The 27,059-nt window shown below is 36.8% G+C and overlaps 1 protein-coding gene across 1 annotated transcript in view; it reads left to right on the forward strand.

Moving 5' to 3' along the window:
• Positions 1 to 1,355: 1,355 nt before the first annotated feature.
• The window catches only part of RASGRP1 (RAS guanyl releasing protein 1), a 44,250-nt gene continuing 18,546 nt past the window's right edge, over positions 1,356 to 27,059 (forward strand). The window contains exons 1-6 of the mRNA XM_070931348.1: positions 1,356 to 1,449; positions 16,876 to 16,981; positions 19,057 to 19,116; positions 22,161 to 22,292; positions 23,189 to 23,342; positions 26,821 to 26,994. Coding sequence (XP_070787449.1) covers positions 1,377 to 1,449; positions 16,876 to 16,981; positions 19,057 to 19,116; positions 22,161 to 22,292; positions 23,189 to 23,342; positions 26,821 to 26,994 — 699 coding nt within the window. The 5' untranslated portion in view covers positions 1,356 to 1,376. The remainder of the gene's footprint in view (positions 1,450 to 16,875; positions 16,982 to 19,056; positions 19,117 to 22,160; positions 22,293 to 23,188; positions 23,343 to 26,820; positions 26,995 to 27,059) is intronic.

Here is a 27,059-nt window from a genome sequence, read left to right on the forward strand (position 1 = left end):
AGCAGATAGATTATAGATGATGGTATAATTATGGTAATCAATAAACATTGGAAATGTAAATTTGTATATAAGAATATGTAAATAATTTCTATTTTTACTTTCTGATTATTGGCGTATATATACATGGATATTTTGGTGATGTTACACCGTGATAGAAAAACAATTATACATTTGTTTTTGTTTTTTTGAACCATAATAAAAATTATAAAAAATTTTTTAAAAAAAGAAGCAGATAGAGATGGTTTTTTCATTACTGGAAGTTTTTAAGCAGAAAATTGATGGTTACCTCTCAAGGATTATATACTAGTGGTCTGTTTTAATGGCAAAAAGTTGAACTACAGTACAGGTAATCCTCAATTTATGACTATTCACTTAGCGACCATTCAAAGTTACAATGTATTTTGAAAAAGGAACTTATGATCTGAATTTGAAGTTCCCAATGTCCACTTGGCAACTAGCCTACGTTTATGGCCATTTGCAGCATCCCACAGTCATGTGCTTACAATTTATGATGTTTTCCCAGAGAACTGTTTATTTCCGATTTCTGGAAAAAATGCCCCATAGAGAATTTGTTTAATGATATCATGCATTTGCTTTACAACCACTATGTTTGCTTAAGGACTGCTGCAAAAGTTGTAAAATCGGGTGTGATCATGTGACAGCCCCGTTACAACTTATGACCAAAATTGCAGGCTCCATTACAGTCATAAATCAAGGGCTACCTGTAAATGAAGTTGCTCCAGTTCTATGATTCTGTATGATTAGTTCATACAGTATATTAAATCATAAGGTGCTTGGTTTAGTTTTAGCATATCATGTGTGAACTTCGCTATTATGATAGGTTATGCTTTAGTATATTATTTAAATGTGATTTTTAAAAATTTGTTCATAGGTAAGGGGACTGTGACTAAGCGCAATGTATGCATTCTAATATATGGAAGCTATGATTTTGGTTACTTAATGCTTCTTCATTTTCTTACAGTTTCTTGTATATGCTTAAAGACTTAAAGAAAATGGATAAAGATTACTGAAGGTTGTATAGTAATAGAGAGCTTTGTGTGCCTTAAGAACCACATGTGGCTCTTTAGAAAACGTGGACTAATGAGTACATTTATGGAAGGAAATATCGTCCACAGAAGGGGGAACCTTTGATGCATTTTCTAAGTGGGAGGGGACTGTTTCAGTAACCCAATTCCTGTGATCCTGGCAACTGATTTATTTTTCAACCTGCTGCAGAGGCTTTTGTGAAATGTTATTCTATCATGTGACTGGAGTTCTCTCCCTGTTCTTTCTTTAGGAACGCTTCAAAGATGCAGCATTGATCCAAAGGCAGCTACTGATCTCCAGATCTTGCTGAAACTACTGAATTCTGCATAATGATGTCGTTGGGATACTTAAGCAAGGGAGTCAGCCTAGATGAACTTATTGATACCTGTATTGATTCTTTTGGTGAGCTGATTGTATTTTAACCATTTTTACTATTTTTGAGTAGGTTTTTTTTTAGCATTTGTGCAATTTACTTCGTAGTGCTTGATATATAATTGTGTGTGACTTTACATTTAATATTACTCTTATAAGTATAAATCATTGGCTGTTTTAGCAATATTGACGATGCAAATGCTGCCTTTGCAAAAATTAACCAGTCCATCAGAAATATCACAGGTGCTATTCCATGCAATCAATCTCTGTATAGCTCTGAATAACAGGCATATGAATAAGTAAAAAATGTAGACTGTATTTTGTACAATTGAACTAAGTATCAGTTAGATAAGGATTTTTTTTTATTTTCCACTTTTAAAACATAGCTCACAACTAAATTGATAGCTAATTTGAAGGAAAGTACTTATTCTACCATAAAAACAATATTTTAGCCTTGTAGAAAAGACTATAATTTATAAAACTTAGTTGTTAAGCTTTTAGTTGCCATATGAATTATTCATGTTTCTACTACTTTATTGACAGAATAACTTTGAATAGAGATAACAGTATACAGCCAATCCAATGCATGCTTTGGAATATGTCCCAGTGGGTTGAATGGGGCTTAGTTCCTGGTTCAGTTGGATTTGTAAATGTTTTTAATCTTTTTACCATGTTTATCAGTTTCCTTTAGTTTATAAATTGCTATTTATTTTGTTCATGAAATGCACATAAATGCAATAAAATATTGAGAAATGCTGGAATTTTGTTTTTTGCAAGCTTATATTTTATAATATCTATGTCAATTTTTACATTTTCATTTGCTATGTGTTTTAGATTGTATTTGTTTGTGTTCAATATATAACTGAAGGTATATTATTCTAGGTGCAGGTGAATAAGCTGCTTTTTGTCCTTGTTTATTCCTTCTACCTACATACAATCACAACAAGTAAAGATAGTTAATCCATTTGAATTATAGTTCATTCATGTGCATGTAAAATAATACACTTTGATAGCTTTTTTGTCCCTGTGAACAATTTAGAGCAGTGAATAGGCTTAGCAGTTAACACCAAACCTTCTTAATTCCAGAGGAAAGTATGCACATTATTTATTTATAACAAATATTCGCTTAGTGGAATTTCCAAAAACATTTGTTTTCCATTGTTTGTTTCCGTATCATATCTAATTCATGTAATGGTTATGCTTTATTACAGTGCAATAAAGAAGTTAAATCTATACTTACACAATTATTAAAGTAATATATATTATTCCTACTTCTGTTTGAAACAAATTAAATGAACTAAAGAACACAGTACCCTTTTTAGTGATGTGTTAAACAATTGAATTGAAAGGAAACTTTCTATGTATATTATTTACTTTTTTGATTTTTTTTTTTAAAATCCCACCTTTTATTACTTTATAAGTAACTCAAAGCAATGGGCATACATATTAATCCTTTTTCCTCCTATTTTCCCCACAATAATCCTGAGAAGAGGATTGGGTGGGAGAGTGACTGGTCCAAAGTCACCCAGCCTTGTTTCATGCTTAAGGCAGGACTAGAATTTACAGTCTCCTGACATTTAGCCTAGTGCCTTAATCTCTAGATCAAACTGGCTCTTATCTCTCATTTAATGTTAATTATTTAGTAATTAAATGAAGCTTTTTTCAAAATATGATAAAGATTGCATCATGAGACTATTGCTGGCCAAATTGACATGAGGGGAATGCTACTGGAAACTTAAAAGATTCATAGATTTGGTTGAGTTTCTGAGTTGATTTATCTATTATATTCCTGTAAATTAGTTGTGAAAAAAGAATAATTAACTGTGTATTAAATCACTATATAGTACAGTATGTTCAAATATTGTGTTTCAGCTTTTATTGTTTCTGAAGTGTTCTTGTGTTGTTTCAGTTTTTCAAAGCTCAAGAATAGCTTGCATTAGACATTAAAAAAGTGGGTTTTGAAATGAAACACCTATAATTGTATTGATATACTTGTGCATTGTGTTGAATATGCTGGGACTTCCCAATAGTTCTGTACAATGAAGAACTGAGTATAATAAACCAGTGAAGTTTCAAAGAAGTTTCTCAATTATGGTAATTTTGGAAACTATAAGTAATACATTGGTGGCTAGTCTGTTATAATATTTCAAATGCAAAACACTTCATGTTCAATTAATAATAGCAATAGTCAGTAGTTGATACATTGGAATTGCTATCAATGAAGTTTTTGCAGTTCAAAAGGTACACAGTTTAAATTCAGTATTATTCAAAATTATTTTGTTTCACTAATTTTAAATTAATTAAACTGTGTCATGAAGGATAAATCCTTAGGATTTTAAACTCAGATAATGCCATTTAGGTCAAAATGTGACCACCACAAATTGTTGATTATGTAGGATAGATTACTTTTGGAAGAGATGGTTCATACATTTCTTACTTGGAATTAAAATGAGTTTTAAGTCCAATACACATGCATTTATATTCCTGAATAGATTTACAAATCTGTATTTGGCTGGATGTTTTTTTAGAGAGGGTCTGAACATAGTTTAGAAATATATGTCAGGAATGGACAATATGTAATTCTTCAGATGTTAAGGAATGATGGATAATACAATCCAACATTGTCTGGAGGAGCACACTGTGTGTGTTGAACATACTACAGAAATTTCACTTCCATTAAATTATAATTATTATATTAGACTTGTGCTTGACCCTGCTACTAGGCAATATTTTAATTGTATAAATACCCATTGTGTTCTTTATAGGAGATCTTACTGTTGCTTTCCATTAACAACTTGATGTCTCCACAACTAACTACCATTCATTTAGTGACTGGCCAAACTTCTGCAGACCTATCTAAGGAGCACTTACAACTCAGATTCAAAGTTCTGATGGTTGCCTCCTCTGTGGTCACATGACTTCAGTTCAGGTGCTTGGCAACAGGGCCGCATTTACAGGTGTTTGCAGTGTCCCATGGTCATGAGACTGTGTTTATGACACTTTTGTTGGAAACCTGTATTTACTTCTGGTTTTTAGCAAAACTGTGCCCATAGTGAGCCATTGGTTCATTTAGTAATTGTGGATTCGGTAAATGACTGCAGTGATTCACTTAACTCTGCCACAAAAAAGGTCGAAAATTGGGTCTGTCACATGACTGACTTATTTTAGAACTGACAGGAGTTATATACAGTGATGGGCAAGCTCCATTACAGTCATAATTTGAGGGCTACCTGTACACAAATCTGCTAAGGGATGAAAAATGAGTTGCATGTCTTTTGGTTGTAGTACGAATAACTCAGTGATGAAATACAATTTTTTTTACCACCGGTTCTGTGGGTGTGGCTTGGTGGGCTTGGCTTGGTGGGCATGGCAGGGAAAGGATCCTGCAAAATCTGCATTCCCTCCCCACTCCTGGGGGAAAGATATTGCAAAATCTCCATTCCCACCCCACTCTGGGGCCAGCCAGAGGTGGTATTTGCTGGTTCTCCGAACTACTCAAAATTTCCGCTACCAGTTCTTTCAGAATCTGCTGGATTTCACCCCTGGATTAACTATGAGTTTAATTCTCATGGAGGAAAATGTCTAGTTCTCTTAACAGCACACTTTACAATTTTTTTTTACAAAGTTACATAATTTAAATAGCTCAATTATGATATTTAATAAGATATTCAAATATCCATGGTGAATGAAAGCTTATGTGGCATTACTGCTCTAGTGCTTTTTTAGCAAATGGAAAGTTACATAATAACTTCGTAACTGGGGGAAGAGCAAGAATTTGGCAGAAGGTAAATAAACCAATTCTTAATTTTTTAATAAGAATCTGTGCTTCCCAAGGTAACTGGCATTTCTGGGTTAGGTAGAGGAAGTGCTCCATATACCGTATGTATCTGCATTGGATTTTTACCTTAAATACTTAATAGTCAGAATCTACTTGTCTTCTCCTAGTATGTATTGAACAGCTCTTCTGGTATCATAGGAGACAATGGGTTTCATGAATAAGTGTGACTGACCTACTGGAAGATGGATAGTCCATGTTTTTCCCTCAAGCATGAAGGGAGGAATGCTGACTGAAGAATTATATCTGTCTTCATATCTAAAGAGTCCTAATATTCTTCTAAATTTCTATTTTGAAGAAAGAAGAGAAAACTTCCCTTGGTTCACAGGCAGCATAAAAACACAATAGACTATTAACAGGTTAATGAGAAGATGTGCAGCTTAGTAGCTTTTTTTTTGAAGATGTAAGAACACACTCTGTAGAATTTCATTGCAAAAAAAAAAAAGCATTATGAATTGCTTATAAGCATTGTGGATTTTTATAGAAATGGAAACTGCATGAAGCCAAGGCAAACTGAATCCATATACTATATAGTCAAAAGGAAAAGTTTGTCCCAAACTTTGAAAGTCCCAAGTTTTAGATCTTCCTTCCCTCCAATAAAAAAGCTTATCTTCCACTGTTATTAATAGTCTGTGAATTTTAAAAGTTAGTCATTTTGAAGCAATTTTCTAACCTTTTCAGATAAATACTGAAGTTGGTTCCTGTGATGTTTTTGCAGGAAGTGGAACAAGGAAGCAGAGTCTCAGAATTCTTATGAGATGATATATGAAACTTTTCTTCCTTCCCAGAAAAAGATTTACTGTATGTTTGGTATTTCAAGAACAGATAAGGTCATAATACCTTTTTAAATAGCGCATGCTGTACTTATCTATTTATTTATCAAATTATTAAGCATGAATATTCAGAAACCAAATTAACTGAGGCATCTCACATGCACTTAGTCAACTTCATTGAACTCAATCATATCTGTGTAATATATAGTTGGATTCCAAAATATTTGCAAGTGTGAAAGTCAATCAGTTTTTCACCCACTATACAGTATGTTACAGTATGAAATTTAATTTGGTTCATAGAAATTCTGATAAATTGTAATTGTAAGTTATGTGACACTTAATATATTTTATGTTTTCTCTGTGTGCCTTAAACACTGAAACAAATTTGTTTTTATTTTAGTCCTTTTATGTTTTTAAAATGTTAATGTATATTAAAATATTGGTCCATGAGCTTTAAGGTTCTGTTCTCAGCAAACTGCCCAGTTTGAAGACTTATTACTATGTTTAAATGAGATAATCTTGTGCTTTTAGCTCATTGTACTGTAATTTTGTCAAAAATGGCATAAAAGCCTTAATGTTGCTTGGCAACTGAAATGAAGTTAATGGAAAACTAATCATATTATGGGAATACAGAACTTGTTTAGAACTCTTAGAATGCTAATTTAGTTAACAAGAGCTGATTGTGTTTAACTCATAAAGCAGCTATCAATAAATTAACATTTACTATAGAAACAATTAAATGAAAATTCAGTGTCAATTATTTTTTTAAAAAGTTCAAAATTAGAGACAGATTCACTGACTGTTAATGAGCTACAGGAGCATTTATTTAAAATGTATTTAATATTTTATAATATCATGAAACCTGTTGAGATTAAAATTGTAATTCTAATGTTTGGAATTCTATGACTGAAATCCTATTTTATATATTAAAAGGTTGTTAATGTTATTTAGGTTCCTTTTCTACAGAAATATTCTTAAATCTTTTCCCCCAAGGACTTCATTAATAATGAGGCCAGAAAACAAGGAGTGTTGGTAAATTCTAAAAAGATTCAGGAACATATGAATTGCATAAATTTGTTTTTTAATAAGTTGAGTTTAGCTCAACTTTTAGTGAAAAGTAAACTTGTGTGGAATGCACATTGGGATAATATTTAACACTTAATGTTATCTTAGTAAATAGTTTTTCTTGTAAAAGAATGATAGTGTAGCTTTGTTAATTAGCAACCTTAATATTGCATCATTGTATCCTCTGCATATCTTCATATAGATGGATCTTTTATGGTTTCACAAAGGACTTCAAGGGAGTTGCCTATTGTGGTCTTCCAGCAGCCTGAGGAGTTGGCAGCAGAGTTGGACAATGAGGAGGCTGGGGAGGAACATGGGCCAGTCCTGGAGTTTGGGGAAGGCTTGGACGAGGGCTCTGCGTTGGAGGCAGAGATGGAGCCAGGGCCGTCTGGGAGTTATATGTGGATTCCGGAGCCTCCAGAGTCGGAAATCAGAGAGGCAGAGGAACAGGGGGAGCCTTTTTCTAGTGCGCGCATGCGCAGAACTGCCAGAAGACAAGAACAGTTAAAACAAAAGGGATGACTCGGGAGTAAGGCTTGGAGATGATTGGCCCCTCCCATAAGACATAACAGAAGAGAAAAGGCACATGGCCCTTTGCAGGAAGCAACGTTGTGGATGGTGTTGGTTTGTATTTTGAAGCTCCATTTTTGACTCTGTTTCCATGTGGCCTTGCCAAGATAATTGCCAATTAGGTCTTTGGCAGCGTGTCAAAGAAGATAAAGGTGGGTGTTTACCAGCCTTATCCGAAGGACTGTGGCAAACTTCTGTTGGACTATTTGTAAACTCTTGGTGATTCAGCACATGCTGTGAATGAAAGGAATTCACAACCATTAAAATAAAAAAAGGGGGGGGGTTGGGACTAATTGTGTGCTTTTTACTATATCGGGAAGCCTAGGTCAGAACACTGCCACTCTGTTCCCGTGTTTGTGTGTGTATGTGTAGTGTGTGTGTATGTGTAGTGTGTGTACCCACACAGGCATGGACACATATATTCTGTCTATAGGTGATAAAAGAAGAGAAGTTATATCCTATGGCATCTTTAATATGAAATATTCTTTATTACCTATATGAAGTTTCCAGGAGTAGATGTTGAGATTTGGAGTGGATGTTGAGAATATTCTTATTGGAATTATGATATTCAAACCTAGTTTTGTTTCTGTCACCTGATATTGGTGATGTACTGGAAATGTCAAACTGTTAAGTGGACATTTCCACTTGAGTTTTGGAATGAATTGGTCTAAAATCAATGTTTATTAAACTTTTTGGTCTCAGGGCACCTATTCCACTTTTAAAAATTATGCAGAATCTCAAAAGGGCTTTTATTCATAAGGTTATATTTATATCTACCATATTCAAGGTAGGATGCGGTGGCTCAGTGGCTAAGACGCTGAGCTTGTCGATCAGAAAAGTTGGCAGTTTGAATCCCTAGTGCCGCATAACGGAGTGAGCTCCCGTTACTTGCTCCAGCTTCTGCCAACCTACCAGTTTGAAAGCATGTAAAAATGCAAGTAGAAAAATAAGGACCATCTTGGTAGAAAGGTAACAGTGTTCCGTGCACCTTCGGCGTTTAGTCATGCCGGCCACATAACCACAGAATTGTCATCAGACAGCACTGGCTCTTTGGCTTAGAAACGGAGATGAGCACTGCCCCCTAGAGTCAGGAACGACTAGCACATATGTGTGAGGGGAACCTTTACCTTTACCTTACCACATTCAAACTTCAAAATTACACATTTGTAGGATATTTATTGAATATGTAAAAACAGCAATATAATGTCCACGAGATAGTAACATTGATAAAATACATTTCATGAAAAAGTCTACATTTTAAAAAAAACTAATAATGAGAACAGTGACATCGTTTTGCAAATATCTTTAATATTTGGCAAATAATTTTGATTTCACAGACCCCTGAGGGACTTGGGGACCACCATAGGTCATTGTACCAGTATTAACCACTACAAACATTATGACAGATATTGGCATGATACAGATATAGGATTATCTGTGTATTGGAATATTTTGTAATCCACATTTTAATTCCTTCATTAAGAAAGTGCCATATAAAACACAGAATTTTCCAGAAAATAACCTTGTGCTGTTCACTATTGAAGTTAAATAGGTGTGGGCCTGATTACTAGAATGAGAGTTTTTTTTTATTTACATCAATTTAGAAGTCTAATAAATGTCATTTAAAATATATAGCTAGGGCAATTTCAGGCATTGGAGTATTGAATGAAATAATGGAGGATCCTCTAGTGCAGGGGTGTCAAACTCAAGGCCTGCAGGCTGGATACCGCCCATGGGTGCTTAGATCTGGCCCGTGGGGCTGCCCTACAAACAGCGAAGGATCAGTCCAGGTGCCTCTACCAGCACAAAAACGGAGTTCAGGAGGCCTATGTGTGACCCTCCCGAGTTCCTTTTCCCTGGCAGAGGGTTGCAGGAGACCATCGCAGCCGAAAATGGAACTCGGAAGCCTGTTTTTGCTGGCAGAACACTCAGGCCACCACAGGCGCCCCTGACATGAGTGATGTTGAGCTGGCCATGCCCACCCTAGCCACATATCCCCGACATCAAATACAACCCTGATGCAGCCCTCAATGAAATCGAGTTTGACATCCCTGCTCGAGTGTAAGAGGCTATGCATCTTGCCACCAAAAACTGTATTTCCAAGGAAAGAAATTAGCTGCAAAGTATTGTTTGGAAACATAGTTTACCAGCTTGTAAAGTTTATGTTATTTAATTGTGTATCCATAAAGTACTATTTTTAAATTGGGTATCAAGTATGTATTTCTACATCTGCAGATCTTATACATCTCCTTCTGCTCAGCAGAACGGGCGTTCAGGTAAAACAACGCCCTATCTCCTTCACCTGAGACTTCAAGTACTAATGTCTCATTTCTTCTAGTAATAAGAATAAAAATGAAAAATAGATGATGGTACTGAAGTATAAGGATGATACTAAACCAAATAGCTAGTTCAGAGCATTGATTGCAGAATGATTCCGCAGTCAAACTAAAGATGAAGGAGGGCTTCTAAACTGCAGTCTGCTCATTCATTGGCATCCTTCAGTATCAAAAGACTCTGGTATCGTGTTCTGGAAAGAGGTCCTAAAACAGCATCTAGTGTGACTAAAAAGGCCAATTCGAGAGTGGCAATCGCTTCCACACTGAGGGCAGATACATTCTGTCCCCTACCCAATCCCCCGATTTCGCTGGTACCGGGACTGCCTTTTTGCCTCAGCCTGCCGAACAAGTGTCTGTTTGAATTGGAGAAGGCCGTGCTGCGTCTTTAGCCTCCAAGCTGAACAATCGGAGGTCAAGGTTTCCCAATTGTTAATGTCCATTCCCAGGGCCTTTAGGTCCCTCTTGCAGATATCCTTATATTGCAGTTGTGGTCTCCCTCTGAGGTGCTTTCCCTGCACTAATTCTCCATACAGGAGATCTTTCGGAATCTGACCATCAGCCATTCTCATGACATGCCCAAGCCAGCATAGACGCCGCTGTTTCAATAGTGTATACATGCTAGAAATTCCAGCATGTTCCAAGACTGCGCTATTTGGAACTTTGTCCTGCCAGGTGATGCCAAGAATACGTCGGAGACAGCACATATGAAAGGTGTTCAACTTTCTTTCCTGCCGTGCATAAAGGGTCCAAGACTCACTGCAGTACAAGAGTGTGCTTAGGATGCAGGGTCTATAGACCTGGATCTTTGTATGTTCCGTCAGCTTCTTATTAAGCCATACTCTCTTTGTAAGTCTGGAAAATGTGGTGGCCACTTTACCAATACGTTTATTCAGTTCCGTATCTAAAGAGAGAGTGTCAGAGATAGTCGAGCCGAGGTATACAAAGTCATGGACGACCTTCAGTTCTTGTGCAGAGATTGTAATACAGGGAGGTGAATCCACGTCCTGACCCATGAATTGTGTTTTTTTCAGGCTGATTGTTAGTCCAAAGTCTTGGCAGGCCTTGCTAAAACTTTAGCAGTCTGCTAAACATTTATAAACTGGTCTGACGCATTTTATGTTGCCAGTGGTTAATAAATTGTTCAGTCAATACATACATTCTAGGAAAATTATGTGGATGTATCCAAGAGTAGAGAGCCACTTTGGCATAGTGGTTAAGACATCAGGCTTGAAATGCATGATTTCTAGTCCCATTTTTGGCATAAAGCTAGTTGGGTGGCTTGGACCAGTCATTCTCACTCAGCCCTAGGAAGGTGGCAATGGCAAGCCACTTCCAAAAATCTTGCCAAGAAAACTTGAAGGACTTGCAGAAAACAAACCAAAGGTAGCCCTGAATATAGAATTCTATTCTATCTTGTCCCTCAGTGGGGATCTCACTCAGTGGGATATATAGTGGTACTGACTTTGCTTGCTAAGACTGAGCTCAGTTCAAATGAATATTGAAACAAATTACCATGTAGTACTTTTAATAATGAAAAAATAAAATAAAATGTTGGTAGTATTGTTCCAATGTTTCCATGGATACAGATGTAACTTCTACATGAAAATTTATGGATAAATTGGATTTATAATTAGGAATAATTAGGAATATAGTTGATGATATAATAAAGGATTTATTATTCATTAGATAGTTTTGGATGCTAAATATATTTCATCTCCATCTCTTTCTCGTTATCAAATGTTTCCCAGTTGCTTTGCAAACACCTTGATGAAGATTTAGATGAAAGCCTTATAATCTACTTTCCCAAAATTTAATTTAATTTAATTTCCAATTTATATACCGCCCTTCTCCCTGAGGACTCAGGGCGGTGTACAGCCAAGATAAAAAACATAGAATACAAATATTAAAACATTTAAAAATATATATAAATTTTGGCCCGAAAGTTAAGAATCACAGACTAATTAAAAGAATTTAAAAATTTTAAAAATTTCTTCTTAAGCCAACCCGGCTTGCTGAAAAAGATAGGTTTTCAGGGAACGATGGAAGGCATTGAGGTCCTGGATTCTTCTTATCTCCGGGGGCAACTGATTCCAGAGGGTGGGAGCCCCCACAGAGAAGGCCCTCCCCCTGGGGGCCACCAGCCTACATTGTTTGGCTGATGGCACCCTGAGGAGGCCCTCTCTGTGGGAGCGCACGGGTCGATGGGAGGTCATCGGTAGCAGCAGGCGGTCTCGGAGATAGCTAGGCCCTATGCCATGGAGCGCTTTAAAGGTGATAACCAACACCTTGAAGCGCACCCGGAAGACCACCGGGAGCCAGTGCAGCTCGCGCAGGAGCGGTGTTACATGGGAGCGCCATGTTGCTCCCATCACTACCCGCACTGCTGCATTCTGGACCAGCTGGAGCCTCCGGGTGCTCTTCAAGGGGAGCCCCATGTAGAGAGCGTTGCAGTAGTCAAGGCGAGAGGTGACGAGGGCGTGAGTGACTGTGCACAAGGAATCCCGATCAAGAAAGGGCCGCAACTGGCGAATCAGGCGAACCTGATAAAAGGTCCCCCTGGTAACAGCCGTCAGATGTTCCTCCAAAGACAGCTGTCTATCCAGGAGGACTCCCAGATTGCGAGCCCTTTCAGTGGGGGCCAAAGACTCGCCCCCAATAGTCAGTGATGGAGTCAACTGACTATATCGGGATGCCGGGAGCCACAGCCACTCAGTCTTGGAAGGGTTGAGCCTGAGCCTGTTCCTCCCCATCCAGATCCGCACAGCCTCCAGGCACTGGGACATCACTTCAAGGGCATCGTTGGGGTGGCCTGGGGTGGAGATGTACAGCTGGGTGTCATCAGCGTACTGGTGGTAACTCACCCCAAAGCCACGGATGATCTCGCCCAGCGGCTTCACATAAATGTTGAACAGAAGGGGCGAGAGGACCGATCCCTGCGGCACTCCACAAATGAGAGGCCTCGAGGTCGACCTCTGCCCCCCTGCCAACACAAACTGCGACCGGTCGGAGAGAAAGGAGGAGAACCACTGCAACACAGTGCCTCCCACCCCCAACTCTTCCAGCCGGTGCAGCATGATACCATGGTCGATGGTATCAAAAGCCGCTGAGAGATCTAATAGGACCAGAACAGAGGAATAACCCCTGTCCCGAGCCCTCCAGAGATCATCCACCAACGCGACCAATGCCGTTTCCGTGCTGTGCCCAGACCTGAAACCCGACTGGAACGGGTCTAGATAGGATGTTTCCTCCAGGAATTGTGGAAACTGTTGCGCGACCACACTCTCAACAACCTTCGCAATGAAGCGAAGGTTGGAGACAGGACGATAGTTAGCCAATATTGCTGGATCCAGGGACGGCTTCTTGAGGAGAGGCCTCACCACCGCCTCTTTCAGGGCAGCGGGGAAGTGACCCTCACTCAACGAAGCATTAATGACGCCCTGGAGCCAGCCTCGTGTAACCTCCCGGGAAGCCAGTACCAACCAGGAGGGACACGGGTCCAGTAAACATGTGGCCGCACTAAGTCTCCCCAAAATCCTGTCCACATCATCGGGAGTCACAGCATCAAACTCCTCCCAGATAACATTCTCAAGACTGTTCCTCGTCACCCTGCCCCGATCTACCCAGTCAGAGTCCAAATCCCCCCGGATCTGAGCGATTTTGTCATACAGGTATTGTCCGAAATCCTCCGCCCTGCCTTCTAAGGGATCCTCCCGCACTCCCAGATGGAGCAGGGCGCGGGTCACTCTGTTGCTGAATAGTATCAATAGGAGCTAGGGATCTCAGCAGTACTTGTTTATCAATGTATTTATCCAAGGGAAGATGAACATAAGTCAAGGACATTCCCTCAGACTTTTCAATGTCTCTCTGCCCTTATTTTTCCTTGCAATATTCATATCTTTGGTAAAGGTTGCCGTCTCCAGGGAAAAAGTCCTACAGCTCTAAAACAAGGTTTGTCCTTATATTACCTTATAAATGTGATGGCTTTTAAAGAGGCTTCGGCACGGTTTTAGTTTCTCTGTGAGTTAATGTGAGATCTGGTTGTTTCATTCTTTAGTTGCTTATTAATAACCACTGTTTCAAATGATTATCTATTTACCCCATTCCCTACACAGACATTTTTATCTCAGAGCATTATTTGAAATGTATTGGTATTGTATTAGTTGTTTTAGTGGTCATATTGTTTTAATATATTACACCGATTGTTTGGATGGTACTATTCGTTTGTTGTGTTCTGAAATTTTATTGAATTGATTTTGTGTTGTGTTTTCCTAAAGATGCATAATATATATTAAGAGTGAACTGATTAGTCTAGATCAGAACCATCTGGCATAAGGAGGGAGCATGTTGCTCTTTTCCCCTTGCCCAATTTTTCCTTTGTCTTTAATTCATAGATCATTTGTATGTAGCAACTATTGCTCAGTATAGTTTTTTAGCTATCCCGAGAAAGGGAGCTCACTTTATCTTTGCAGCTTGCAATGTCTTCATAGTCAATTTGTTAGCTTCTCCCTTGAATCAAAATCTGAATTTTTAGAAAGCTTGAAATCCTTTAAATTGTCAACTCTAAGTTTATTAAAGCTATTCTTGACGTTGCAAGTTACAAGTGAAGTTGGTTATGGAGATTTTCAGTCATTCAGGTCATGGTAGTCCCAAAGGTGCTTTTTCAAGAGGCAACTGGACTTTCTGGTTTGAGAAACCAGAAAGTCCAGTTGCCTCTTGAAAAAGGACCTTTACAAGTGAAGTTGTATTCATTTAATACTGCCTTGTTTAATTAACATAATTACAATAATAATGAAAAAGTAACTTTACAACCAATTTGTGCATTATTACTTTTGCAGGTCTATAAACAGGGTGGATAAAAATCAATGATTTTTTTAAAAAAAATTAAAAAAAAATCAGATTTTTTTATTTAAATCGGATTTTTTTTTATTTAAATCGATTTAAATCAGATTTTTTTGATTTTTATTGAATTTATTTTAATAAAAAACTTTTGGGGTAAAAATCTATCGTAAGGTAGTTTTCTATTTAAGATACATAAATAATTTAGTTTATTCAGCATGAAATGGAGCTTAGTTATGTAGCACAAGGCTGTATATTCTGCAACACTGGGACTATCGGTGAGTCAACAGCGGGTCAAAGGAGTAGCAGAGATGACAGTTGCTCTTTAAAAATTATGATTTAAATCGAGTTGATCTAAATCAAGTCTTTTTACTAGCGATTTAAATCATGATTTAAATCAACTCGATTTAAATCAAATCCACCCTGTCTATAAAACAAAGGAAAACTGAAGTAACAATATAAATACAGTTGTAGTTTCACTTAGGATATCTTATGATGACTTTTGTTAATTATACAGATTTTTCTTTGGTATTATTTGTACCTCTTCCAAGATATTGAGTAAGATGTAATTGTGTTGTTTCATTTTTGTGAAATAGATTAAACTAAGAGATGCATTATCCAATATACCTAGTGATTGATTGGCTATAGAAAGCAAGCCTAAGTTCAATACTCTTCATCCAAAGTACAAGAATATGTTAGACTCCCTTGATTTATTTAGCATACAGTTAGGTGTCTCCACACAGAGGCTATATTTTATTATTTTATACTAATAATTGTTTTATTGGAAGAATATCATGTAGTGGTCACATTTATTTTATCCAGTTTTATTGGTATTTCTATTGAAGAAATTTCTAATTTTACTCCAAAGCAAAAATCTATCTTAAGCACTATATGAATTGCATTCTTTATCTGCAAACTAGAATAATAAGTGGTCATTAATACTTACATGTAAGTCTTGCTTTTAGTGGTAATACTAAAAAAAAATATTCCTGTTGATGCATCTTGTAAAGAAATTTGTATCTTTTTTTAGTACTTAGGTGTTTTGTGGGATAGGAGGTGTTATGTCTTTTTTCAAATAATTTTAGAAACTACCTAAATTTTCTTGAAGGGGTTGTTCAACTGAGTGAATAATAACTATGACGACAAATGTCCTCTTCTTAAAACCATTGCTGTTTATTTGATTAGCATATGAATGGAGACTCTTGAAAATAAATGATTGGGACAAGTATAAAAAAGTCAAGGAATGGTTTCTCTGCCTTGTGACTGCCCACAGTTGAATGTTGAAAGAGAGTTGTTGCAGTAGAAGATAATATATGTAACTCAGGGTTGAATTGATTGAATTCTTAATGCTTTCTGAACTTGGTTGTTTGTTTACAGATGTTTCATTACCCAACTATGTAACATCAGTGCCTTCATCAGAGAGTTGTTGATTATTCTTTACTTCTTAATTAATTATGTTATTACATGGATTTCAAAGCATGGCATACATATATAGTTCTATATTGTCACACAATTTAGATTTTATGAAACAATTTCCCAATAAATATCTTTTTTTTAAAAAATCACACAATATAATTAATCTCTAATTAACAGAGTCCTTATATTCTTTCAATTTCTTTTCCCGCAATATATTCTTGCTAAGTTATTGTGTGTATTCTTGCAGATCTACCTTAGCCAAGAAAAGAAATTACATGCACACAAACACACACACACCCATGAGCAAAGCAAATTAGAAGAGGGGATATTTAATAAAGAGTTGCCTTAGGAACAAGCAACGTTCAGCCAATATGGGCTAATTTCTTAAGCTAAGTAAAGTCAGAATTGGTTGGTATTTGGATCAGAAATTTCCTGAAGATTTTATGGTTTTGGGTTAGATTGAAAAGTAAAGAAAAAATCCCACAAAGCAGTAGAGGAAATCCATAACATTTCTTAGGGTGTTTATGCAGACATCAGAAAATATACTTGATTCCATTTTTGTTTGGCTCCATTTTATGTTAAAGCTCAATATTCCAACTAACACTGAGCTGCTTAATGTTTTCAGATGCAGATGGAAACCTGTGTAAAAATTACCAGCTCCTGACAGTAATTTTAACCATGCATCGACTTATCATCTCCTCATCTGAGATACTACGAAAACTAATAGATCTATATCCTTTTATATTTTTTTAAATTAATGCCTTAATTGCTGATCTAAAGCTATGACAACACAATGATTTGAAAATAATATTCCAACAAAATATTTTTTCTTTGGATTAGAAATAGTATGTAAATCGCTATAATTTTTATATATTTAATTAAATCGTGTCTCAAATATTCTTGATCTTATTTCAATCTATGATTTTGAAAAATCTGAACTTTAAGAACAGTAATGGCTATATACACTAAATCTTCATATCATAAAAATATTGTAATGGTTGTATGTATGTGTTTCTACTTCTATCCCCCCCCCCTTCCCAACCTTGTATTACTTGGAAATGTATCCTCCTTGGAAAATATTTTCCAAACAGATTTTGTCTGTTTCAAAATGAAAAGTTACTATTCCTTTTACATTTGCCAAACTAGTTTGTATTGTTTTCAGTTTCTGTTTATATTAATTTGCCCCACAGAATTTGTTGTGGATTTTATTCACAAACTTTATTTAATTTCAACTTTGTGATAATATATTTGATCAGATTATTCCTCATGTAGGGTTTTAATATATCAAGCAGTTAGTCCTTTGTCATACTTTTGAAATTAAAGTAGATGTTAAATACAAGCTATTTTCAATCAAAATAAAAATATATTTAAGCTACAAAAAAATGAATGTTGGGTTAGGTAGGACCACATAACAAGGGAACTCTTTATCAAAATGCAAAAGTAAAAAAAAATGACCTACACAGCTGAATTAGAAATAGAAGACTGATTATTCTATTTATTTTCCTAACAGGTATATTGAGAACCCTTGGTGCAAGCTAACAGTACATGTACCCAGTGGTGAAATCCAAATTTTTTTACTATTGCTTCTGTGGGCCTGGCGTGGTGGGCATGGCGTGGTGGGTATGGCAGGGGAAGGATACTGCAAAGTCTCCATTCCCACCCCACTCCAGGGGAAGGATTCTGCGAAATCCCCATTCCCACCCCACTCTGGGGCCAGCCAGAGATGGTATTTGCCAGTTCTCCAAACTACTCAAAATTTCTGCTACCAGTTCTCCGAACTGCTCAAAATTTCCGCTACCGGTTCTCCAGAACTTGTCAGAACCTGCTGGATTTCACCCCTGCATGTACCTGATACGATTCAGTCTGTATAACTAGGCCCTTATTTATTTCTGGATTTTAATTACCTGGTCTGCTGTAGGGCTCTTGTAAGCTTTTCCATTTTTCTTACATGATTGTGAATGTATATCTTGTTGTTTTTAAAGTATAAAGAGAAATGGTCCTAATCTGCAAAAAAAGATTAGATTAAAAAAAACTACTTATCTGGAGGGGCACCCCCACTCTAAATAAACATGTAAAACATATCTAAATTAGAGGAATAGGTCATGTTTATCTAAACAGAAATAAGCCCTTGGAGTTCATATGTGACCATCAGGACTATATTGTACCTTCCTGATTGTATCATTTAAGTTGGTGGCAGAATTGCCAAATTTTAGCAACATGATTTGAGGTCTTTTTCAAATTTTTGGTTAGCTTTGAAGATGGAAGTGGGAAGAGTTTGCCTGTGGATATTCTTCTTTTCCCATCTAACCTTTTCAAGCCAATACCCCTGGCCAAGAAAAGGAATGAAAAAATGGCTTATGTTTCTTTTGATGAATTATAGCTCTTCAGACACTTAGAAGGCTGAGTTGCTGTGCCAGTGGCATATATCCCTATGATTATTCCCCCCCCCATATCTGATTTTTAATTGGTCTTTCTTTTCTATTTGATAGTTGAAATTCCTTTGTACAATTTTCTTCTGGAATTTGCATTCCGGGAACTAAAGTTCCGAAAGACTTTACTTAATTTTTGTAGTAATATCATGGTAAAAATGATGCAATACGCATAGCTTGCATAATGATATAATGATGCAAATTATATAAATCACTGCAAATTATATACTTCCACATTTGACAGATATTTGTGAATAAGCTCCTAATATAAAAAACATTTTCTGTTCTAATTAAAATGGTATATTTTCATTGTTAATATGGCATTTAATTTCTTATTTTTCGTGTGTTTTAACATATTTTCCTTAGCATATACCTACATATATGGGTGCCTTGGAAAATAATTCTTTGCTCTGCTGTAAGATATGTTACCTTGTGAGGTGAGAACACGTTTATTTATAAGAATTAACCTGCAAAATCTCACTTTATTAGACCTCAGTGCAATAGCTTTTGCATGCAATGGACCAGATATCTGTGGCAATTCGTATAATTTACATAATTCCATCAGTTTGCAAATCAAAAATCAGGTAATGTATATCATTTTGTTTCATCTTGCAGGTTTGTGTATTGACATTTTTGTGCAAATGAACAAAATTTCTACAATGACATGCTTAGAGCCTTGGTGGTACAGCGGACTAAGTGCTGTTATGTAGCACTTAGCTGCCAGCTGCCTGCAATTAGTGCAAATTCAAATCTCACCAAGCTCAAGGTTGACTCAGCCTTCCATCCTTCCGAGGTATGTAAATTGAGGACCCGGATTGTGGGGGCAATAAGCTGACTTTGTAGAAACACCACTTATGGGGGGCCAAAAGCCCTAATAAGCAGGTATATATAAAAGAATGAAGGCTATTGCTATAAGTGCATTGTAAGCCGCCCTGAGTATATAATTTTTTTTTTTTTAATTTGATTTATATGCCGCCCTTCTCCGAAGACTCAGGGCGGCTTACAATGTGCTCAGCAATAGCAATTGAACTACACACAGTCACTCATGCCCTCGTTACCTCTCGTCTGGACTATTGCAATGCTCTCTACACGGGGCTCCCCTTGAGGTGCACTCGGAGGCTCCAACTGGCGCAGAGTGCGGCTGCGCGGGTGGTGATGGGAGCGACATGGAGTTCCCATGTAACACCTCTCCTGTGCGAGCTGCACTGGCTCCCGGTGGTCTTCCGAGTGCGCTTCAAGGTTTTGGTCATCACCTTTAAAGCGCTCCATGGCTTAGGACCTGGTTATTTACGGGACCGCCTGCTACCGCCAATAGCCTCCCACCGGCCAGTACGCTCCCATAGAGAGGGGCTCCTCTGGGTGCCGTCGGCCAAACAATGTTGGCTGTCGGCCCCTAGGGGGAGAGCCTTCTCTGTGGGGGCACCTACGATCTGGAATGAGCTCCCCCCGGAGGTACGTAGGATCCCGGATCTGCACACCTTCCGCCGTGCGCTTAAGACTTTTCTATTTCATCAAGCTGGCCTGGCCTAAATCTTCCCCCTTTTTAAATGTGGAAATTTTAAATGTGGAAATTTTAAATTTTAAATTTGTCTTATTTATAGGGTCATGGGTAAGGCGTTTTAAATTGGGGAGCCATTTTGGATTTAATTCTGTTTTAAACGTATTTTAATGTTTATATTGTATGTTTTTAATTTTGGCTGTTCACCGCCCTGAGTCCTTCGGGAGAGGGGGCGGTATAAAAATCTCATTCATTCATTCATTCATTCATTCATTCATTCATAAATAAATAAATAAATAAATAAATAAATAAATAAATAAATATTGAACTAATAAATAAATAAATAAATAAATAGACATATAATTTGCTAGTTTGTGAATCCTTCTTGTGAATATCCCAGAGCCACCTTTCATTTTTTTGTTTCTCCGTATATAGTTGGATGTACTGATAGTCTTGGCCATACACATTATGCTTTAGATTGTTACAAATATAATTTTAAGCATACTTAACTGGTACTGGGAATGAGCCAGATAGAAAATTGATAGAGATAAATTTTAAGAAAACCTCCATAAGATAATACCGTAAGAAATGGAAAGCAGTCATATTATAACCTTAACCTAATATATAACCATATTTTAGTTGTTAATTCTTTTGAAATCACAGCATTTTTAAATTAAATATATATAAAAATAGAAAAATGCTCAGAAAGTGCAATACAGTCATATATTTAACTTCAAAAGGGAATATTTCCCAGAAATAAGTAGAAGTAGAACTCAAAAGTCTGAAGCCACCATAAATGAAGAAGGAATTTGAGGAACACACTGCTAAAAGTGAAAATGCGAGGTATTAATTCAAACCTTTATTGTCAGAGTACAACATGTGTATTAAGAGATTGGCTGAGCCTCCCTTCGCGCACCCCCCCCAGCACATGCAGTTTGTTTTAGTCATAAGTAGTAATCAAATCTATTTTTTGCCCAGGTATTTGAAAGATATCTAATTAATTAAGTTAAATTAACTCTGCCATTACCTATTAATTTTTTATGCTACATTCATTTTGCAATGCCTTAAGGAAGCACATATATGAAATATATAAGATAATATTCTTATTTGTATAAATACAAATAGTATCCTTATGCTCAGCCAGAATAATTGATGAAAGCTTTAATTAGACAAAACAGACTGAATTTGTGATATGGCTCCATTATTAACATCCTTCCATCTATTTTTTTTTTTTACTTTTTTATTTCCACTTTAATAGTTTCTAATATTTTAATAATTTTTATATAATGGTTTTGGGTAATGATTGTTTTATATTTATTGTGTTATTGGATTATTGTATGCTGCCCAAAGTCACTTTCCATGACATGGGCAGTCATATACATTTGAAAAATAAATAAATAAAATTGTACAGAAAAACAATAAAACAGAATATTTTTTTAAAAAATAGTGTAACACAAATTCTGGCTAGATTATATATGTCTCTTTCCACCAAAGTAGCTACATTTTTTTAAAGAAAGACCCACTCTTTTCTTTTACCTTCCTTTTTTCTGGAAATTGTACCTTTAATATGAAGTTCTGGAGAACAATATTAATCTTATTTTTCCAATCCACCCAGCAAGCATTTAAATCTTCAGGGAGAGGCCAGAGTATCACTTTATGCCTACATAACAAAGAGCCTCTCTCCCTTGTGAAGATGTGGATTCTAAGTCTACAGTCTGCATAAGGTGATGTTTAGGCAATTTTTGAGATCCTTCAGCTAACTATAAAACTGCATTCACAAGTATATTACCAATTTTGGAAGAAATGATAGCAAGGTTCTGAAAAAAAATCTGGAATATATTGTTTCTTGAAATAAAGAGCTGCAATTTACAATTATATATGGTATATAATTGCAAGTACAATTTACAATTATATATGGTATATAATAGCAAGTACAATTATGTATGGTATATAATTGCAAATTTCTTTCTTTTTTGTACACAGATATTGGATAAGAGAATTCTGGATCATGTTTAAAACAGATACCAATCTTACAAATACTATGGAAGAATTTCAGGAATTGGTGAAAGCTAATGGTGAGGAGTTACACTGCCGCCTAATTGACACATCTCAAATGTGAGTGTCAATGCCTTAGTATAGAATCCCCAATAAATAATTTATATGGCCATTGAGGTGTATGTGTGTCAGAAAGAGGGAGGGGGAGGAGTTGGCTTTTTTTGTATGAAATGACTTCTTCATATTATTAAATGGCAGTGATTAAAACCATACCTTTTTAAAAATTTTGTACTGTATATCTGTGGTAATTACAGGTAGTCCTTGACTTATAACCATGCATTTAGTCCATTTGATGCTACAATAGTACTGAAAAAAGTAACTTATGACCATTTTTCAAACTTAAAACTATTGCAGCATCCTCATGGTCATGTATTCAAAATAGTTTAGGATGTTTCCAATATAACTAGGGATACTTTTTATTACTAAAATAAGTAGTATATTTTTACACTTTTGTTGTAAGCCATCCAGAGTTACTTGGATAGTAAGATGTGGAAGCATATCAGTATAATGAATAAATATTAATCCACACAGACAAATATTTTTTCAGTGTGTTGAAAATACAAAGCAACCTCTATATGGATAAAATCAGAAAACCCCACAAGAGTTACATATTGTATGATTTTAGCTTGATTTTAGCTAATTACAGAAATTCATGCTATGAATTCAAATCTATTTTCTACCAATAATATAACATTCATTTGCTAATTCAGTCAGATGATGATACCTTATTAGATAAAAAGAAACCATTTCTAAACTTCTTAACTTTCAAGTACACATAATTTCGCCATTTTAGATTCATCTACTATAGAGATATAAGATAGACCTGCTAGAAGTTATTCAACATTACAGCAGCACTTCTTTTCATTGCTGCTCTTTGCATGATTTTGAGACAAAGGAATATGCTAGTAAATATTCTTGTGGGTAAAATTTGATTTTCTTTTTCCTTCTTTGTAAAGAAATGCTCGAGATTGGTCGAGAAAGATAACCCAGAGAATAAAATCTAACAGCAGTAAGAAACGAAAAGTTTCACTGCTCTTTGATCATCTGGAACCAGAGGAGTTGTCAGATCACCTCACCTACCTTGAATTCAAGTCCTTCCGACGAATATCAGTGAGTCAATGACTTTATAATTTCAATTATAATTTATTATAATTTATAAATAACTTATAAATTATGCAGTTCCTTTGAATAATGCATGTAGTGAGATAAGTTCGGTATAGAAAGATGAAGGTAATGAAGTAATGGTGCCGAAGCGGAATACATTTTCCATCTAGTTTTAAATTTCTGAGAGCAAGGAAAGAGATCATGGTGAGTGTAAATTGCTACATGCTTAATAGTATCCAATGATCTGTTGTATAACTGACACATTTTCAATAGAATGCAAAGGTAATTAATTCAAATAATTAAAATTCAAATAAGCTCGAAGTTTTATTATGGAAGATATGGAAATTATAAGGAAAGGTTTTCTTTTAACAAGCACACTTCTTAAATATTTTGTTTAGAATATAGAGTCTAGACAAACACACTATTTTTAGAGTCCATTTGTTAATCAAAATGTTGAAGGTGTTGGAAGTATCTCCTTCCCATTTGGTCTTGAATTAAAAGTGGTTCAAAAAAGCAGTGATATAGGGAACAACAGGTGGTGGTGTGGGCAAAGTTAGAAAGTGCACCTTTCAGTTGTGCGCCTTAAACTTTAGTTGGTTGAAACTTGACTGGCCCTCTCCCTGATTATCATTCAAGATAATGTTGGAAATAAATCTTTCTAAAGACAAATGACACTTTTGCTATGTCTGTGTGCTTAAGTACAATTAACTGAAATTATTGTTTGGCATGACTGGTTTTCTTCCATTTCTAATTTCTAATTAAAAATTTCTAATGATTTAATTTGGAATACACACACACACACACACACACACACACACACTTGGGATGTTTTAGATGTTATGCATATGGCTGCCAAGAGTCTTGTTAAACTGTGATTGAATAAATGGAATAGATGGTTGATAATAAGGAAGGAAGGAAACATATTGTATTTGTAAAAAAAATCAGTTTTGATTGCATTGAACAGGCCACTCGGTTGCATAACAGAGTTGATGATAAATGAATGCTAAGATAATTTTGTTTATGTACAAATGAAAGAACTATTTTATGCACTGATGTAAAATAAATAAGCATTTGCTTTTGGAAGAGCATATTTCAAAGTAGTGTCTATGTTCTGTCGCTTTCTTTTGTTTTTATTTTATTTTTATTTTATTTTGAATTTGTATACCGCCCTTCTCCCTGAGGACTCAGGGCGGTGAACAGCCAAGTAAAAACATCAAGTACAAATATTAAAATACAGTTAAAAATATATATATATAAATTTGGCCCGATTAAATAAAAACAATAAACAAAACACTTAAAAACACTTAAAAAATTAGGCGAGCCCGGCTTACTGGAAAAAGAAGGTTTTAAGGGCACGGCGGAAGGCACTGAGGTCTTGGATTCTCCTTATCTCTGGAGGCAATTGATTCCAGAGGGTAGGTGCCCCCACAGAGAAGGCCCTCCCCCTGGGGGTCACCAGCCTGCACTGTTTGGCTGATGGCACCCCGAGGAGGCCCTCTCTGTGGGAGCGCACGGGTCAATGGGAGGTCGTCGGTGGTAGCAGGCGGTCTCGAAGATAGCTAGGCCCTATGCCATGGAGCGCTTTAAAGGTGATAACCAACACCTTGAAGCGCACCCGGAAGACCACTGGGAGCCAGTGCAGCTCGCGCAGGAGCGGTGTTACATGGGAGCGCCATGCTGCTCCCGTCACTACCCGCGCTGCTACGTTCTGGACCAGTTGGAGCCTCTGGGTGCTCTTCAAGGGGAGCCCCATGTAGAGAGCGTTGCAGTAGTCAAGGCGAGAGGTGACGAGGGCATCTGTGACTGTGCACAGGGAATCCCGATCAAGAAAGGGCCGCAACTGGCGAATCAGGCGAACCTGACAAAAGGTCCCCCTGGTTACAGCCGTCAGATGTTCCTCCAAGGACAGCTGCGTATCCAGGAGGACTCCCAGATTGCGAGCCCTCTCAGTGGGGGCCAACGACTCACCCCCAATAGTCAGTGATGGAGTCAACTGACTATATCGGGATGCCGGGAGCCACAGCCACTCAGTCTTGGAAGGGTTGAGCCTGAGCCTGTTCCTCCCCATCCAGATCCGCACAGCCTCCAGGCACTGGGACATCACTTCAAGGGCATCGTTGGGTTTTGTTGCTCAGGTCCTCATTCCTATAATAACTCTGTCAAATGTTATAAAAGCCAGGGGAGGACATTTTAAATGAGGCAATATATCTCAGTGTGGATCTTGATGTAAAAATAGAGGGAAAATCTCTGTATAGAAATTGATAACTAAAACAAGTATCTTATTTTAGTAGATGATTTTTTTTGAAGCAAGTTTCAGCATGGAGATTCTTAATGTAGGAATTTTCTGTGAAAATACTGTGTTCTACTGGAACCATTCTTTGTCCGCCATAAACACCTTTAAGGGTTTACAGCATTGACATAGCATTAAGAGATTTTCCAAGCAGTTTTCTAGACTATTGTTGTTTAATCCTGGCTAACTAGCTTGAGATTATATTTTAATAACCCTGTTTCGATTTCCGTAAGCTAAGTACAGGCAGTTTTCCACTTATGACTACAATGGAGCCCAAAATTTCTGTTGCTAACTGAGACATTTGCTAAGTGAATTTTGCCCCATTTTACAATTTTTCTCGACACAGTTGTTTATTTTATTATTTTATTTTATTTTTGAATTTGTATACCGCCCTTCTCCCTGAGGACTCAGGGCGGTGAACAGCCAAATAAAATCATCAAATACAAATATTAAAACACAGTTAAAATATATATATAGATTTGGCCCCATTAATTAAAACGATAAACAAAACAAAACAATTAAAAAACCCTTAAAAAGAAATTAAGCCAGCCCGGCTTGTTGAAAAAAGAAAGTTTTAAGGGCACGGCGGAAGGCACTGAGGTCATGGATTCTCCTTATCTCAGGGGGCAACTGATTCCAGAGGGTGGGTGCCCCCACAGAGAAGGCCCTCCCCCTGGGGGTCACCAGCCTGCATTGTTTGGCTGATGGCACCCCGAGGAGGCCCTCTCTGTGGGAGCGCACGGGTCGGTGGGAGGTCGTCAGTGGCAGTAGGCGGTTAAGTAGGCAGTAGGCGGTAGGCGGTTAAGTGAATCACTGCAGTTATTAAATTAGTAAACATGGTTGTTAAGTGAATCTGGCTTAATTAGTAACATGGTTGTTAAGTGAATCTGGCTTCCCTGTTGACTTTGCTTATCAGGTCACAAAAGGGGATCACATTACTTCGGTACACTGCAACCATCATAAATATGAGTCAGTTGCCAAGCATCTGAATTTTGGTTATGTGACCATGGGTTGCTACAACGATCATAAGTGTGAAAAACGGTCATAAGTCACTTTTTTCAGTGCTGTTATAACTTCAAACGATCATTAAACGAACTGTTGTAAGTTGAGGACTATCTGCAGAGGTTACATAGAATAATTTAACAGAAAACTATATTTGTTTAAGCTGTCAATTAATGCTTATTTTACCTGAAGTTTCCAGATTATCAAAACTACATCATAAATGGATGTGTGAAGGACAATCCGACAATGGAACGCTCAATCACACTTTGTAACGGTATTTCACAGTGGGTACAACTAATGGTATTAAATAGACCAACACCACAGCTTCGAGCTGAAGTATTCATCAAGTTCATTCATGTGGCCCAGGTCAGCTCTGTTATGAATTGTTTTCAATTTGTTGTAGTCTTTATTTGTTTATTTAATAATTAGTG

Source organism: Pituophis catenifer, unplaced genomic scaffold (assembly GCF_029215685.1).
Source record: "Pituophis catenifer annectens isolate HBS135680 unplaced genomic scaffold, rPitCat1.0.hap2 SCAF_1, whole genome shotgun sequence".
In the NCBI taxonomy this organism is placed as follows: domain Eukaryota; kingdom Metazoa; phylum Chordata; class Lepidosauria; order Squamata; family Colubridae; genus Pituophis; species Pituophis catenifer.